This window comes from Carassius auratus, chromosome 9 (genome assembly GCF_003368295.1).
Source record: "Carassius auratus strain Wakin chromosome 9, ASM336829v1, whole genome shotgun sequence".
NCBI lineage: Eukaryota > Metazoa > Chordata > Actinopteri > Cypriniformes > Cyprinidae > Carassius > Carassius auratus.
In genome coordinates, this window is record NC_039251.1 from 8,998,233 (window position 1) to 9,010,441 (window position 12,209).

The following is a 12,209-nucleotide window of genomic DNA, read 5'->3' on the forward strand; positions in this document are numbered from 1 at the left end:
CACTCTTCCCCTTTGTAGAGCAGTCATGATGAAGGTCCTAGAGGGATTTCTTTCTCTAGGTTTGTTGGCTGTTTTTTGGAGCTCCAGTAATGCAGAGCAACAGGACTTCATGTCACTTGCTGGCCCCCTGACAACCAGCCAGACTTCACCTTCAAATGAAGATCATGTGTTTAACTGTGGAGGTCCACTGCCTCAACAATCCAGAGCCTACTTCCTGTACCTTCAGAGCAGAGGGGTGACCCACTTTAAAGTTCCCCTGTCCTGGTCTCTCATCCTTCCCTCAGGTGATCCCAACCAGCCGCATGAAGACACTGTGAAGTGCTACAAGACGCTCGTGCAGCAGCTGACTGAATCTGGCATCAAACCTCTGCTGGTTCTCCATCGTTCTGCTGTACCAGAACCCTTCAGAGCCAGGTTTGGAGGCTGGGAGAATCCATTACTGGTGCAGATGTTTGAGCAGTATGCAGGATTTGTGTTCAGCACATTTAAAGATCTTGTGGACACAATCATCACATTCAGTCACCTGCATGAGCTACATGACATGCAACTGCAAAATGCTGTCCAGTCTCATGCAAATATTTATAATCAAATGTTCAAAGGTAAGGTATGAGTTCATTAATTGATTTATTAAATTAATGTCTAGGGGAAACTCTCAGTAACTTGTAACTTGTATGTTTTGAGTCAAAAGTCCAATTTATACATCTTGACAAAACTACTCTTATGAAAGCCTGAAAGGTTTCTAAAGGCAAGCTTTTTCAAATAAATCTTATGTGTCCAGTCAGACACATAGGACACACTGGCCAGGGTAATGACATCACCTTTTACAAACGTTTCATAAATAACATGAAAATTGTTCAATGGTTCAAATGTAGTTGAAATAAGATGAAATAATTTCATGTTCACCAATCAATGAAAATGTAAGAAAACTTATTAGTTGTAGCAGTAGTATTCACTGGAATAAAATTGCTAAAAACTAGCCCTTTTTTATTATTATTATTATTTTTAATGCCATTCAGACAGATTTGTTTCTTTCTTTCAGAACTTCATTTGTCTCTTGGGATCAGAGCAAGTGATATTAACTCCTTTTATCAAATGGGGCCAAAAATCATGGTAAGTGTTCAAGACAGATCATATATTATACTGGTGAATAGTTAATGTTATGTAATTTACCACATACTTCTCTTGTCTCATCTTCAGGCACATGTGGATTTCATCTCTCTGCATCTACAGTACAACTGCAAATTGGAGACACTTCTAACGGAGGAACTGAGGAAGTTTCAGGTAATGATTTATTGTGGCTCTTGAAGTAAAAATAATAATAAAAAAATCATCAGATTTCCTAAGACTCATCTCAGCTGGTTTTTAAAATTTAAAGGCTTCTTAAATTACCTGACTTGACAGAATATTTCAGGAAACTGGAATGACATTTGACGCTCTTGTTTCAGATTGGCAGTGGTCAACTGGAATGACATTTGACGCTCTTGTTTCAGATTGGCAGTGGTCAACTGGAATGACATTTGACGCTCTTGTTTCAGATTGGCAGTGGTCAAAAGCCCATCCTTATGTATCAGCTGACAGTCGAAGACTGTGATGGATATGAAGATCAATTTGAACCACTTCATCCAATTTTTGGAGGTAAAAGTTGTCATATTTCTTTAAGTGACGAATGTCTGAGATGCTTTTTATAAAATCAAAATACCAGATGCTAACCTATTATTTGTAGTTTTACAGAACAAAGATCTTCACATCATGGGCTGTGACATCACACACCTTTCTGAAAAGCTAGATCAGGAAGAATCCCTTAAAAGGTAAAGCTGAGACCCCCCCCCCACACACACACACAAAAAGTACAAATATCAGTACATAATAGCTATACAAAAGTCATCATAACAACTATGTTCTCATTTAGTTTACAGATGGAAAATACTAAGACAGTCTCGCATCAGAAATCAGCTTCTGCATTCTCATACCAAAAGGTCTGGGAGAAATTCAGGAGTCAAACTGCAGCTGAGCGTGATCAGTTCTTGAGCGGTTCGTTCCCTGTTGATTTTGACTGGTCTGTGTCCAGTGAAAGTTTCAAAGTGGAGGGTGGATGGACTGAACACGGGAAGGGCGAGACAATATGGGACCGATTTAGTCATGAGGGTCATGTCTTTGGAAACCAGACCACTGATTTGGCCTGTGATAGTTATCACAAGGTGGACTATGATGTGTATCTGCTTAGGGGCATGATGGTACCTAATTATCAGTTCTCAATTTCCTGGGCTCGCATTTTCTCCACCGGACGCAAAGAAAGTTTGATTGAAAAAGGTGTTGCTTATTATGATAAGATGATTGATACACTCCTTCAATCTGGCATCGAGCCCACTGTTACCCTGCATCACTGGGACCTTCCCCAAGCTCTGCAGGACTCAGGCGGCTGGGGAAATGACTCTATTGTGGAAGCTTTCAAAGAATTTTCTGATTTCTGCTTCTCACATTATGGAGACAGAGTCAAGACATGGATCACCTTTGGCAGCCCATGGGTAGTGAGCAACTTGGGGTACGGAACAGGGGAACATCCCCCGAGAGTGAAAGACCCAATAATCACATCTTACAAGGTGTGTCTTTCTATCTTAGAAGGAACAATGTATTTTTATGAGTTTAGAAAGTGACAATTCTTTGTTTGTTTTTGCAGGTGACACACAATATTCTAAAATCTCATGCTGAAGCCTGGCATATTTATAATGATAATTACAGAAAACTGCAGGGTGGAAAAGTTGGCATTGCTCTTAACTCCGATTGGGCAGAGCCAAGTGATCCCTCAAGTGATCAGGATGTAGCAGCAGCTGAGCGTTATCTAAACTTCATGCTGGGCTGGTTTGCTCATCCTATATTTGTAGATGGAGACTATCCAACTGTGTTAAAAGAACAAATTGCGAAAAAGATAGATTTATGTGGTGAAGAGCTCGCAAGACTCCCTGTTTTTACTGAGGCTGAGAAACAAAGAATTCAAGGCACAGCTGATTTCTTTGGACTGAATCACCACACTTCCCGGCTGATTAGTGAGAGCTTGAATAGTTGTGATGCTGGACAGAATAATGTCGGGGACTTCCAGACTCATATTGATCCAACATGGCCCCCCACCGCTTCTGACCAGATCCAGTCTGTTCCGTGGGGCCTTCGAAGATTATTGAACTACATCTCTTTAGAGTACACGTCCATCACAAAAGTGCCCATCTACATCACAGGAAATGGAATGCCAACTGAATACGATGGTGACGTGTTCGGTGACACTGAGCGTGTCGACTATCTCAAAGCCTACATTAATGAGGCAATGAAAGGTAAGCATCTTAAGAGATTTGTGGTCAATGTTTAAAACTAAGACTCTGTTAGCCTGTTTAGAGATAGCAGGTCAGTCTGTGTGAAATTAGAGAGTTGGTGACTTAAACCTCTGTTCTATAATGTATTCCTATAAGGTATTTTTTATTGCAGATTTTAACGTTTTTATATTCGAAATATTCATTATACATTATTAATTTACAGGCCAAAAATACTTTTTCTAGAAAGCCATGTATAAGATATGAGGGGCAAATTTCCCTTTTCCATGAAAACAGGACTACTGTACACGTACTTATATACTTTTCAAAAACTTCTTAGTTCATCACCAGTCAAATAAGTCTCAAAAATGAATACAGCAGGAGTCTGAAAATATATACAAATGTTAAACTCTGCAATCATTTTATGTGTCTTGGTTTTAGGTCACCAATATCAGTGCAGCTTGCTATGAAGAAATTTGGGGGAAGCAATAGCCTTAAAGTGTTAGTTTGCCCAAAAATGAAAATCAGCCCATGTTTTACTCACCCTCAAAGCATAGGTGTATATGACTTTCTTCTTTTAGAAATTAATCTGGCTCTTCCAAGCATTAGAATAGTAGTACGCAGGTGCTTTTGTTCAACAGTCCAGAAGATGTTAAATAAAGTGTACGCATTCATAGCAAAATGTGCCTCACACGGTAAAGTAAGGAAACTTTGCTTCCTTTGCTCCTGTAAACAAACCCGTGAGATTAGCATATCTCACAGGAACGTGCACAGCGCATACGTCCTATGTCATCTGCCGGAACGGGCTTGCACATATGACAGTCAGCAGATGTGAGATAAAAAAAATTATATCCTTTTAAATATGGATATCTTTCTTCCAAAAATGCATTGTTTCACTACAGGAGGCTTTTATTCACCCCCATGCAGAGCCGTGTGAGGCATTTTATTATGGATGGTAGAGCTTTATTTGACTACCTTTGGACTGTTCAACAAAAACACCCTCCTACTTCCATTCTAATGCTTGGAAAAAATGTATATAACTCTGATTGGATTCATCTGAAAGAATAAAGCCATATACACTTAGGATGCTTTCAGGTTGAGTAAAACATGGGTTAATTTTAATTTTTGGGTAAACCAACCCTTTAATTAAATTTAACACAGTATTCTATTTAAAATTTATTTCTTTCTGTTCAAATAGCTGTGCTTTTAGATGAAATTGACGTCCAGAGGTTTACAGTCCAGTCTCTAATGGATGGATTTGAGGGTCCTCAAGGCTACAGTCAACGCTTTGGATTGCACTACGTGGACTTTGAAGATCCTGACAGACCAAGAACCCCCAAAGCATCAGCATATTACTACTCCAAGGTGATTGAACAAAATGGATTTGCTGATACTGCGACAAAGGCTAAGATGCAAATGTATAGAAATAAAATTGAGATCACTGGTCTCCCTAATCTGCCACCATCTGAAGTTCCTTCAAAATCCAAGGTTGTTTGGGAAAAGTTTTCCCCTCAGACCAAGTTTGAGAGACAGCTTTATCACTATGGAACATTTCCAGATGGATTCCACTGGGGTGTCTCATCTTCAGCATATCAGGTAGAAGGTGGCTGGAATGCAGATGGAAAAGGACCAAGTGTTTGGGATACTTTCACTGTAAAGCCTGGTAATATCCCAAACGATGACAATGGTAAAGTTGCATGTGACAGTTATAATAAAATAGATGAGGATCTACACATGTTGAGAGCCTTAAAAGTAAAGACTTACAGATTCTCCTTGTCATGGTCTCGAATTTTTCCCAATGGCTATAAATCTTCTCTTAACCAGAAGGGAGTGGACTATTACAACAGGCTCATAAATGGTCTCATAGCAAACAATATCGCACCCATGGTGACTCTCTACCACTGGGACCTGCCACAAGCTTTGCAGGACATCAGCGGTTGGGACAACCCTGAAATTATTAACATATTCAATGAATACTGTGACTTTTGCTATGCAACATTTGGAGACAGGGTGAAGTTTTGGATCACATTTAATGAACCTCAGACAATTGCATGGTCCGGATATGGACTGGGTCAGATTCCACCTAATGTGAAACAACCCGGAGACGCACCATACAGGGTTGCACACAACGTCCTGAAAGCTCATGCACAAGCTTATCACACATATGATGAGAAATACAGGGCATCTCAAGGAGGTCTGGTATCCATTAGTCTGAATGCTGAATGGGCAGAACCCCTAGACATCAATGTTCCTCGAGAGGTGGTGGCTGCTGATCGAGCCCTTCAGTTCCAGCTAGGCTGGTTTGCACATCCCATCTTTAAAAATGGTGACTACCCTGAAGCCATGAAGTGGCAGGTTGGAAACAAGAGTGAACTTCAAGGCTTGACAGAATCCAGATTGCCTTCTTTTACTGATGAAGACAAAGCCTTTATCCAAGGAACAGCTGATGTATTCTGCATTAATACATACACTACCAAAGTCGTGCGTCATGTGACCAGCAGACTCAATATTGAGTCTTATGAAACTGATCAGGATGTTGAAAAGGGCAATGCAGATGGCTCTGAAAATACAGCTGTTAATGAGCAGAAGGCTGTTGCTTGGGGACTCAGGAGACTTCTTAGCTGGTTAAAGGAAGAGTATGGAGACCCTGAGATTTATATTACAGAAAATGGTGTGGCTACCGGCATTGACATAACAGTTGATGACACTGATCGAATATTCTTCCTGAAGACCTATATTGATGAGGCTCTTAAAGGTATTCACTAACTGTGCATATTTGTGCATAAAATCCAAAGAAAAATTAGTTTTTAATACTACTGCAGAATCTACATTTTAGAATAAATATTTTTATTAATAGTGAATGCTGCCCAAAGTTTGTAATAGTGTACTCTGCAAATTGTTGAACTTGACAGACATTTTTATGTATTCTCTTTTTAGCACACAATCTGGATGGAGTACGTGTCAAGGGTTACATTGCTTCCTCTCTAATGGACTCCTTCGAGTGGCTGAAAGGCTACACTGTTGGCTATGGACTTCACTATGTGAACTTTAAACATTCAAGTCGGCCAAGAACTCCAAAGCGCTCTGCTCACCTCTACTTTGATATAATGAGAAATAATGGCTTTCCATTGCCAACAGAGGAAGAAATGCTATATGGACATTTTCCAGAGGGATTTATATGGAGCACGGCAACTGCTGCCTATCAGGTAAAATCCATTTCAACAAATACAATTTATTTTGATAGTCCAGCTTAGACAATCTGCTGACTCTAAGTAACATCACAACTACATGTCAACTACAAGTTAATACAGTATTAGTAGATTGTCTTCTCAATATCCGCTCATACTTTATTATGATGATTTCCCAACAGACTTCTACTGACTGTAAGTAAATGTGCAAGTACATGTCTCATTTTTCTACTAACTCTAACCAATCAAATCTACTAATATTCTTCTAATACTCTGAGGTTGACATGTAGTTGCAAATTAATAAGAGCTGAAATGTAGTGTATGACAGTGGTTCCCAACCTTTTTCAACTCGCGGCCCACACAACCACACGCACATGTTTGCGCGGACCACTTCAAAAAAATGAACTGACCACACCATTGTTGGGTTAATAACTTAGTACTAGATTGTTAACTGTATTTATTAAATGAACTAAGGCTGTGCAAAAAAAAAAAAAAAAAAAAAAAAAAAAAAATATATATATATATATATATATATATATATATATATATATATATATATATATATATATATATATATTGCGATTTCTTTGATCAATTTTGCGATTGTGACACACACCGATATGTTTTCATTGTCATAAATGCATTCAGGATTAATTTGAAACATATTTCCAAAAGAAAACCAATTAGAGCTTTATCAAAAAGTTGTAATGTCTCTAGAACAGACATAAGTCAAAATTATCACTATATTAAATATATATATATAAATCCCGTGTACAAGGCCTTTTTCTTTGTTTTTTTTGCCATGCATTGTTCATAGAGCTCATTAACTGTAGCGGTGCCTCAGGTGTTTGCAGCGTGTACAGTATGTGTATGCGGTCAGCAGCGAGAGCGCATAAATATAACGCGAAAGCACATTAAAATAATGCACAAGTGCGAATCTCTGTCATAAAACCAGACGTGCTTGCTCAAATACATGCTGCTCTGCGCGGAGAGAGTGTGCACACTTAAAACGTGTCTCCTCTCACTTAAACTGCGTCCTGTAAACTCAGAATTCTATGCTCGTGTGTTAGATATTAATTGTTTTCTCACGTTTTTATTTCTAGCCTTTTACCGCATGCAGTGTGAACGCTCTGATCCGTTAAATTTGTTCTCGGAAAAATGGCGCATCACAGACATTGTGTGAACCTGGAGTTAGGCATATGCCCAGTCTGTTCTGTTCTCGCGTTAGGCGCAATGTATTCTGACTGGATCGGATAGCATACTACGGAAGGTCAGGGCCATGGAAAATCGTGCTATAAAGCGATTTAGAAATGGACAGAAAATAATTGGCTGCCCACCTGCAATACCACCGCGACCCACTAGGCCGCGGACCACAGGTTGAAAACCACTGGTGTATAAAATAAAGTGTAACATTTTCATCCTGTTGTATTTGATCTGAGGAACTCCAAATGATGACATTTGTTTTATGTTACTCACCAACACCACAGATAGAGGGCGCCTGGAGAGCCGATGGAAAAGGTCTCAGCATCTGGGACAAATTTGCTCATACTTCTTTAAAGATATCGCAGGATGAAAATGGTGACATTGCCTGTGACAGCTACAACAAAATCCCTGAGGATATCAATAGTCTCAAAACTCTCAGGGTCAACCACTATCGGTTTTCTATTTCATGGCCCAGAATCATGCCAGATGGAACAAACAGGAAAATTAATGAAGCTGGACTCAACTACTATCATAGACTAGTAGATGCTCTTTTGGCAGCCAATATCAAGCCGCAGGTAAAATATATTGAATAAAATTCCTCTCGTAGCCTAAAGGAATTCAGCTAATTTCTATGAATCATTTTGAATTGGCAGGTGACTTTGTACCACTGGGATCTCCCACAAGCACTTCAGGATGTTGGTGGCTGGGAAAATGACACCATTGTCGAGAGGTTCAGAGACTACGCTGATGTTGTATTCAACAGTCTGGGAGACAAAGTAAAGTTCTGGATCACTATAAATGAACCCTACAATGTTGCAATGATAGGACATGGCTATGGAAGTGCAGCACCAGGTATCATTTGCACTGAAAATGATCCTCTTATTCTTTGCTAAACATGATTTTGACGTTAATAAAGTAATTTACGGTTTTATTTCTGTCAAGGTATAAGTTTTAGACCAGGCACTGCACCATATGTTGTGGCACACAACCTCATCAAGGCTCATGCTGAGGCCTGGCATGTGTATAATGACAAGTATCGTGCAAAACACGGTGGCATCGTTGGCATCACGATAAACTCTGACTGGGCTGAACCAAGAAACCCATATAAACAGGAAGACGTGGATGCTGCCATTCGTGTAATTCAGGTACAGTTTCATAGTTCGACCATTTGTGCATCCATGAGAGTGTTGTTATCATTAACTAGAACCAAAATTTACATTTCTTTTAATCTCTCGAGACAGTTCCAGATTGGTTGGTTTGCTCATCCAGTGTTCAATGGAGATTACAGCGATTTAATGAAGAACATAATTCGAGAGAGAAGTTTAGCGGCTGGCCGACCACAATCAAGGTAACAAAGATATTATCTCTTTTTTTTGTGAGGAATTCAAAGCTTTGTCAAATGCTTATGAATGCTTTTACATTTGTATTTTACGTCTAACAGGCTTCCGAAATTTACCCCGGCAGAAGTAGCAAGGATTAAGGGAACTCATGATTATTTTGGATTCAACCACTACACCACTGTCTTAGCCTATAACATGGACTACAAGAACCTCGAGCATTATGATGCAGACAGGTAGCCTTTAAAGTTTTACTAAAAATAGTCATACTGTTTCAGGACCAATTTATTTAAAACATGCATCAATAAATATTATGTTGCCATCTATTCCAGGGGTGCAGGAACGGTTGCGGATCGTACATGGCTGGATTCTGGATCCTTCTGGTTGAAAGTAACTCCAGTGGGATTCAGAAAAATTCTGAATTTCATTAAGGAGGAATATGGGAACCCTCCTGTTTACATTACAGAGAATGGAGTATCAGAACGAGGGTCAATGGATCTGAATGATGTTCACCGAATCCACTACTATGATAACTATATCAATCAGGCCCTAAAAGGTAAAGAAATTTTGTTTTCCTCAGAGAGGACAGCATTATGCAACAGATTTCTGTGATGCTTTTCCATGTGTTTTAATATTATTGCTTGATTTTTAGACTAGCGTTTAGGTAAAAATTCATTTATGATAATTGCATAAAATTTCATCTCATTATTTAGCGTATTTGCTGGATGGAGTAGACATCCGTGGCTATGCTGCCTGGACACTAATGGACAATCTGGAATGGGCGACGGGTTTTGATGATAAATTTGGCTTTTTCTTTGTAAATCGGTCAGATCCTTCTTTACCACGTATTCCTAAGAAATCTGTCTGGCACTATGCATCATTAATCAACTGCAATGGCTTCATAAGCCCAGGAGAAAGTCCACATGAATGTCAGATCCATGAACCTGATGTTGACATCCCCGGTACTTATTTACTTATCCAATGTAGTTGTACCTAGATTATTCATTAATTTGTCCATCAGTCCATCCATCCAACTTCTCCTTGTATTCTTGTTTACAGGTACTACTCCTCCATCTCCTCCTGGTGAGGAACTGTTGGTTAGTTTCTTAGGCTTGGAAGTGCCAGGTCCTGATGCTACACTGGCTCTCAATGTCCTCTTCAGTCTCACTGTTATTGCAGCAGTCGCTATTGTCCTCATGGCGTATGGACTTGTCAAGAAATCCAAGAAACAAAAACGTCCTGTAGAGGAACACATTGACCTTGAGAAAAAAGACAAGTTCTGAACATAACACCTGCTTAACCAATGTATATTACATTTATCAAGTGCATGAGTTAATGTTTGTCACATGAATATGAAATTAATTGTCCTTCTATTTAAATGCATACAGTAGATTGTTATGTTTTGTGTGTTTTAATGCTTTGCATATGAAAGTTATCTCTGTACATGCTGATTTTAAAAAAGAAAGTCAAAAGAATAAAGTATTTTAGTGGTTAAGTTCCTGTTTACGTGATCATACATATAACAGTGTAAACAAATGAATCTTTGCTGATGCTATGAGATGAAAAAATACAGAAGATAAATGATCTTGTGTGATGTAATTTCATAAGATAAGCATATGCACAGAGAAGCACAAAATTTTAAAAGTTACAGACGGTGGATAAAAGATCACTGTAATAGGATATTAAGATTGTAAAGATTTATATCAGTGGTGCAATGACTTTAAGTAAACTCACATTTGCTGTTTAGCTTAATGATAATTTGCTGTGTTGCTGATTTATTACCCTGATCTACTCTATGATATCTATGCATAGTGACCTCTGTGTGGAGTTTTATGAAAGCCTTGCAAACACACACCAAGATAACAGGTATAATAAAAAAAGAGAAACAGTTTTGACATCTTCAGACAGATTTGATATCTTCTGATAATGCAGATTTAATGATCAATGCAGTTTCTCTCAAGGCAAAGTTCACTTAAAACCAAGTTTCAGTACAGGATTGCTGTGACTGGTTTTATTTATCATAATTACATCCACGTTATTAAGTCCATAGGGTATATGTTTAAAGAAAGGTCTGATAAGCAGAACAAACAGGTTGAGTGACCAAATAACATTTGCCTATTTAGGCCACTATCAGAAACTGTTCTGCTGAAATCTGCTATTTTTACAAATTGCACTTCTGTATCGCTGGATACAGTCTTTTATTACTGAATTATGAAACCATTTGTTTTTATCAGCCACAGTGAGCTGTGCCTTTGATAGTGAGAATGAGGGCAGCGATGCAACTGTTTATTTCTATGATGGCCAGAAGAATACAAGAGTTTGAATTACTTTGGCAATCCATCTTCATCTTTTAGAGCTTCAGTGAAAGGCATTGCATTTATGTCCGTTACCTCCATATGTGTTGTTCAAATTTACAATTGGAGTCCGTTTTAGAGAGTCTGTCAATTAGAGATGTTTTAATAAGGTGTGTCATTGGTGTTTCTGGAAAAAAAAAATGTAATAATAAAAATAAGTTACAACTATTTGTTCTGAAAAGATATTTGTTCTTGATTATGACTCAGTCTTCTCTCTACTCTTAAGAAAGTCCAAAGGTTTTTACAGTAGGCTGATGTGCTTTCTAATGAGTTTTGTCTGCTGACATTACAGGTTTCTGCAGATTTGTGAAAGAGTCTGTAGAATAAAATTAAGTTTTGAATAAAAATGTATATAAAAGATCTGTAAATACACTTTTTAAGTAAAATGGCTCGGTGTATTATATATATTATACAGTTTCTACCAGTGGCGTAGCCACGGGTGTGCCAGGGTTTGCCTGTGTCACCCACAGTGGCAGCTGGCACAACTAAATATAGATGCAGAATTATTTTTTATAGTCTCAATAAAAAATGTTTACTAAACTTGGGCTATTGTTGTTTACTTAGAAAATATATATATTTTTAAATCAATCCTTTCACATGTAAATTACAGATATTTTAACTGACCCCTTATTACCGTGGCGACGCGTCATGATTGTCACGTGACACACCGCAGCCACTAACAGATGTATCGCTTTTCGTTTTATTTAATTTTTTTTTTCTTAAAATATATACACAAACTTGTTTACCATGTGAACTATCTGATATTCAGATTCTTCGTTTAAAAACCTTTATTAAAAACCTTTTTTTAAATTATCTTGATCTATAACG

General features: G+C 38.3%; 1 protein-coding gene across 1 annotated transcript; it reads left to right on the forward strand.

The window, feature by feature from the left end:
• LOC113108294 (lactase-phlorizin hydrolase) lies at positions 1-10,522 on the forward strand. The gene is made up of 17 exons (XM_026271243.1): positions 1-599; positions 1,040-1,110; positions 1,198-1,281; positions 1,536-1,635; positions 1,724-1,808; positions 1,910-2,600; positions 2,678-3,323; positions 4,498-6,054; positions 6,237-6,505; positions 7,975-8,265; positions 8,344-8,542; positions 8,633-8,835; positions 8,932-9,038; positions 9,132-9,263; positions 9,360-9,583; positions 9,741-9,989; positions 10,087-10,522. The coding sequence occupies exons 1-17, from the start codon at positions 26-28 to the stop codon at positions 10,308-10,310; spliced, it is 5,706 nt and encodes a 1,901-aa protein (XP_026127028.1). The 5' UTR covers positions 1-25; the 3' UTR covers positions 10,311-10,522.
• Positions 10,523-12,209: the final 1,687 nt, after the last annotated feature.

Excerpts from the sequence above, each read along its gene's own strand:
- LOC113108294 (XM_026271243.1), top strand. The coding sequence starts at position 26 with ATGATGAAGGTCCTAGAGGGATTTCTTTCTCTAGGTTTGTTGGCTGTT. Across the intron at positions 3,324-4,497 it reads CATTAATGAGGCAATGAAAG|CTGTGCTTTTAGATGAAATT; the intron begins GTAAGCATCTTA and ends CTGTTCAAATAG. Across the intron at positions 9,584-9,740 it reads TATCAATCAGGCCCTAAAAG|CGTATTTGCTGGATGGAGTA; the intron begins GTAAAGAAATTT and ends CTCATTATTTAG.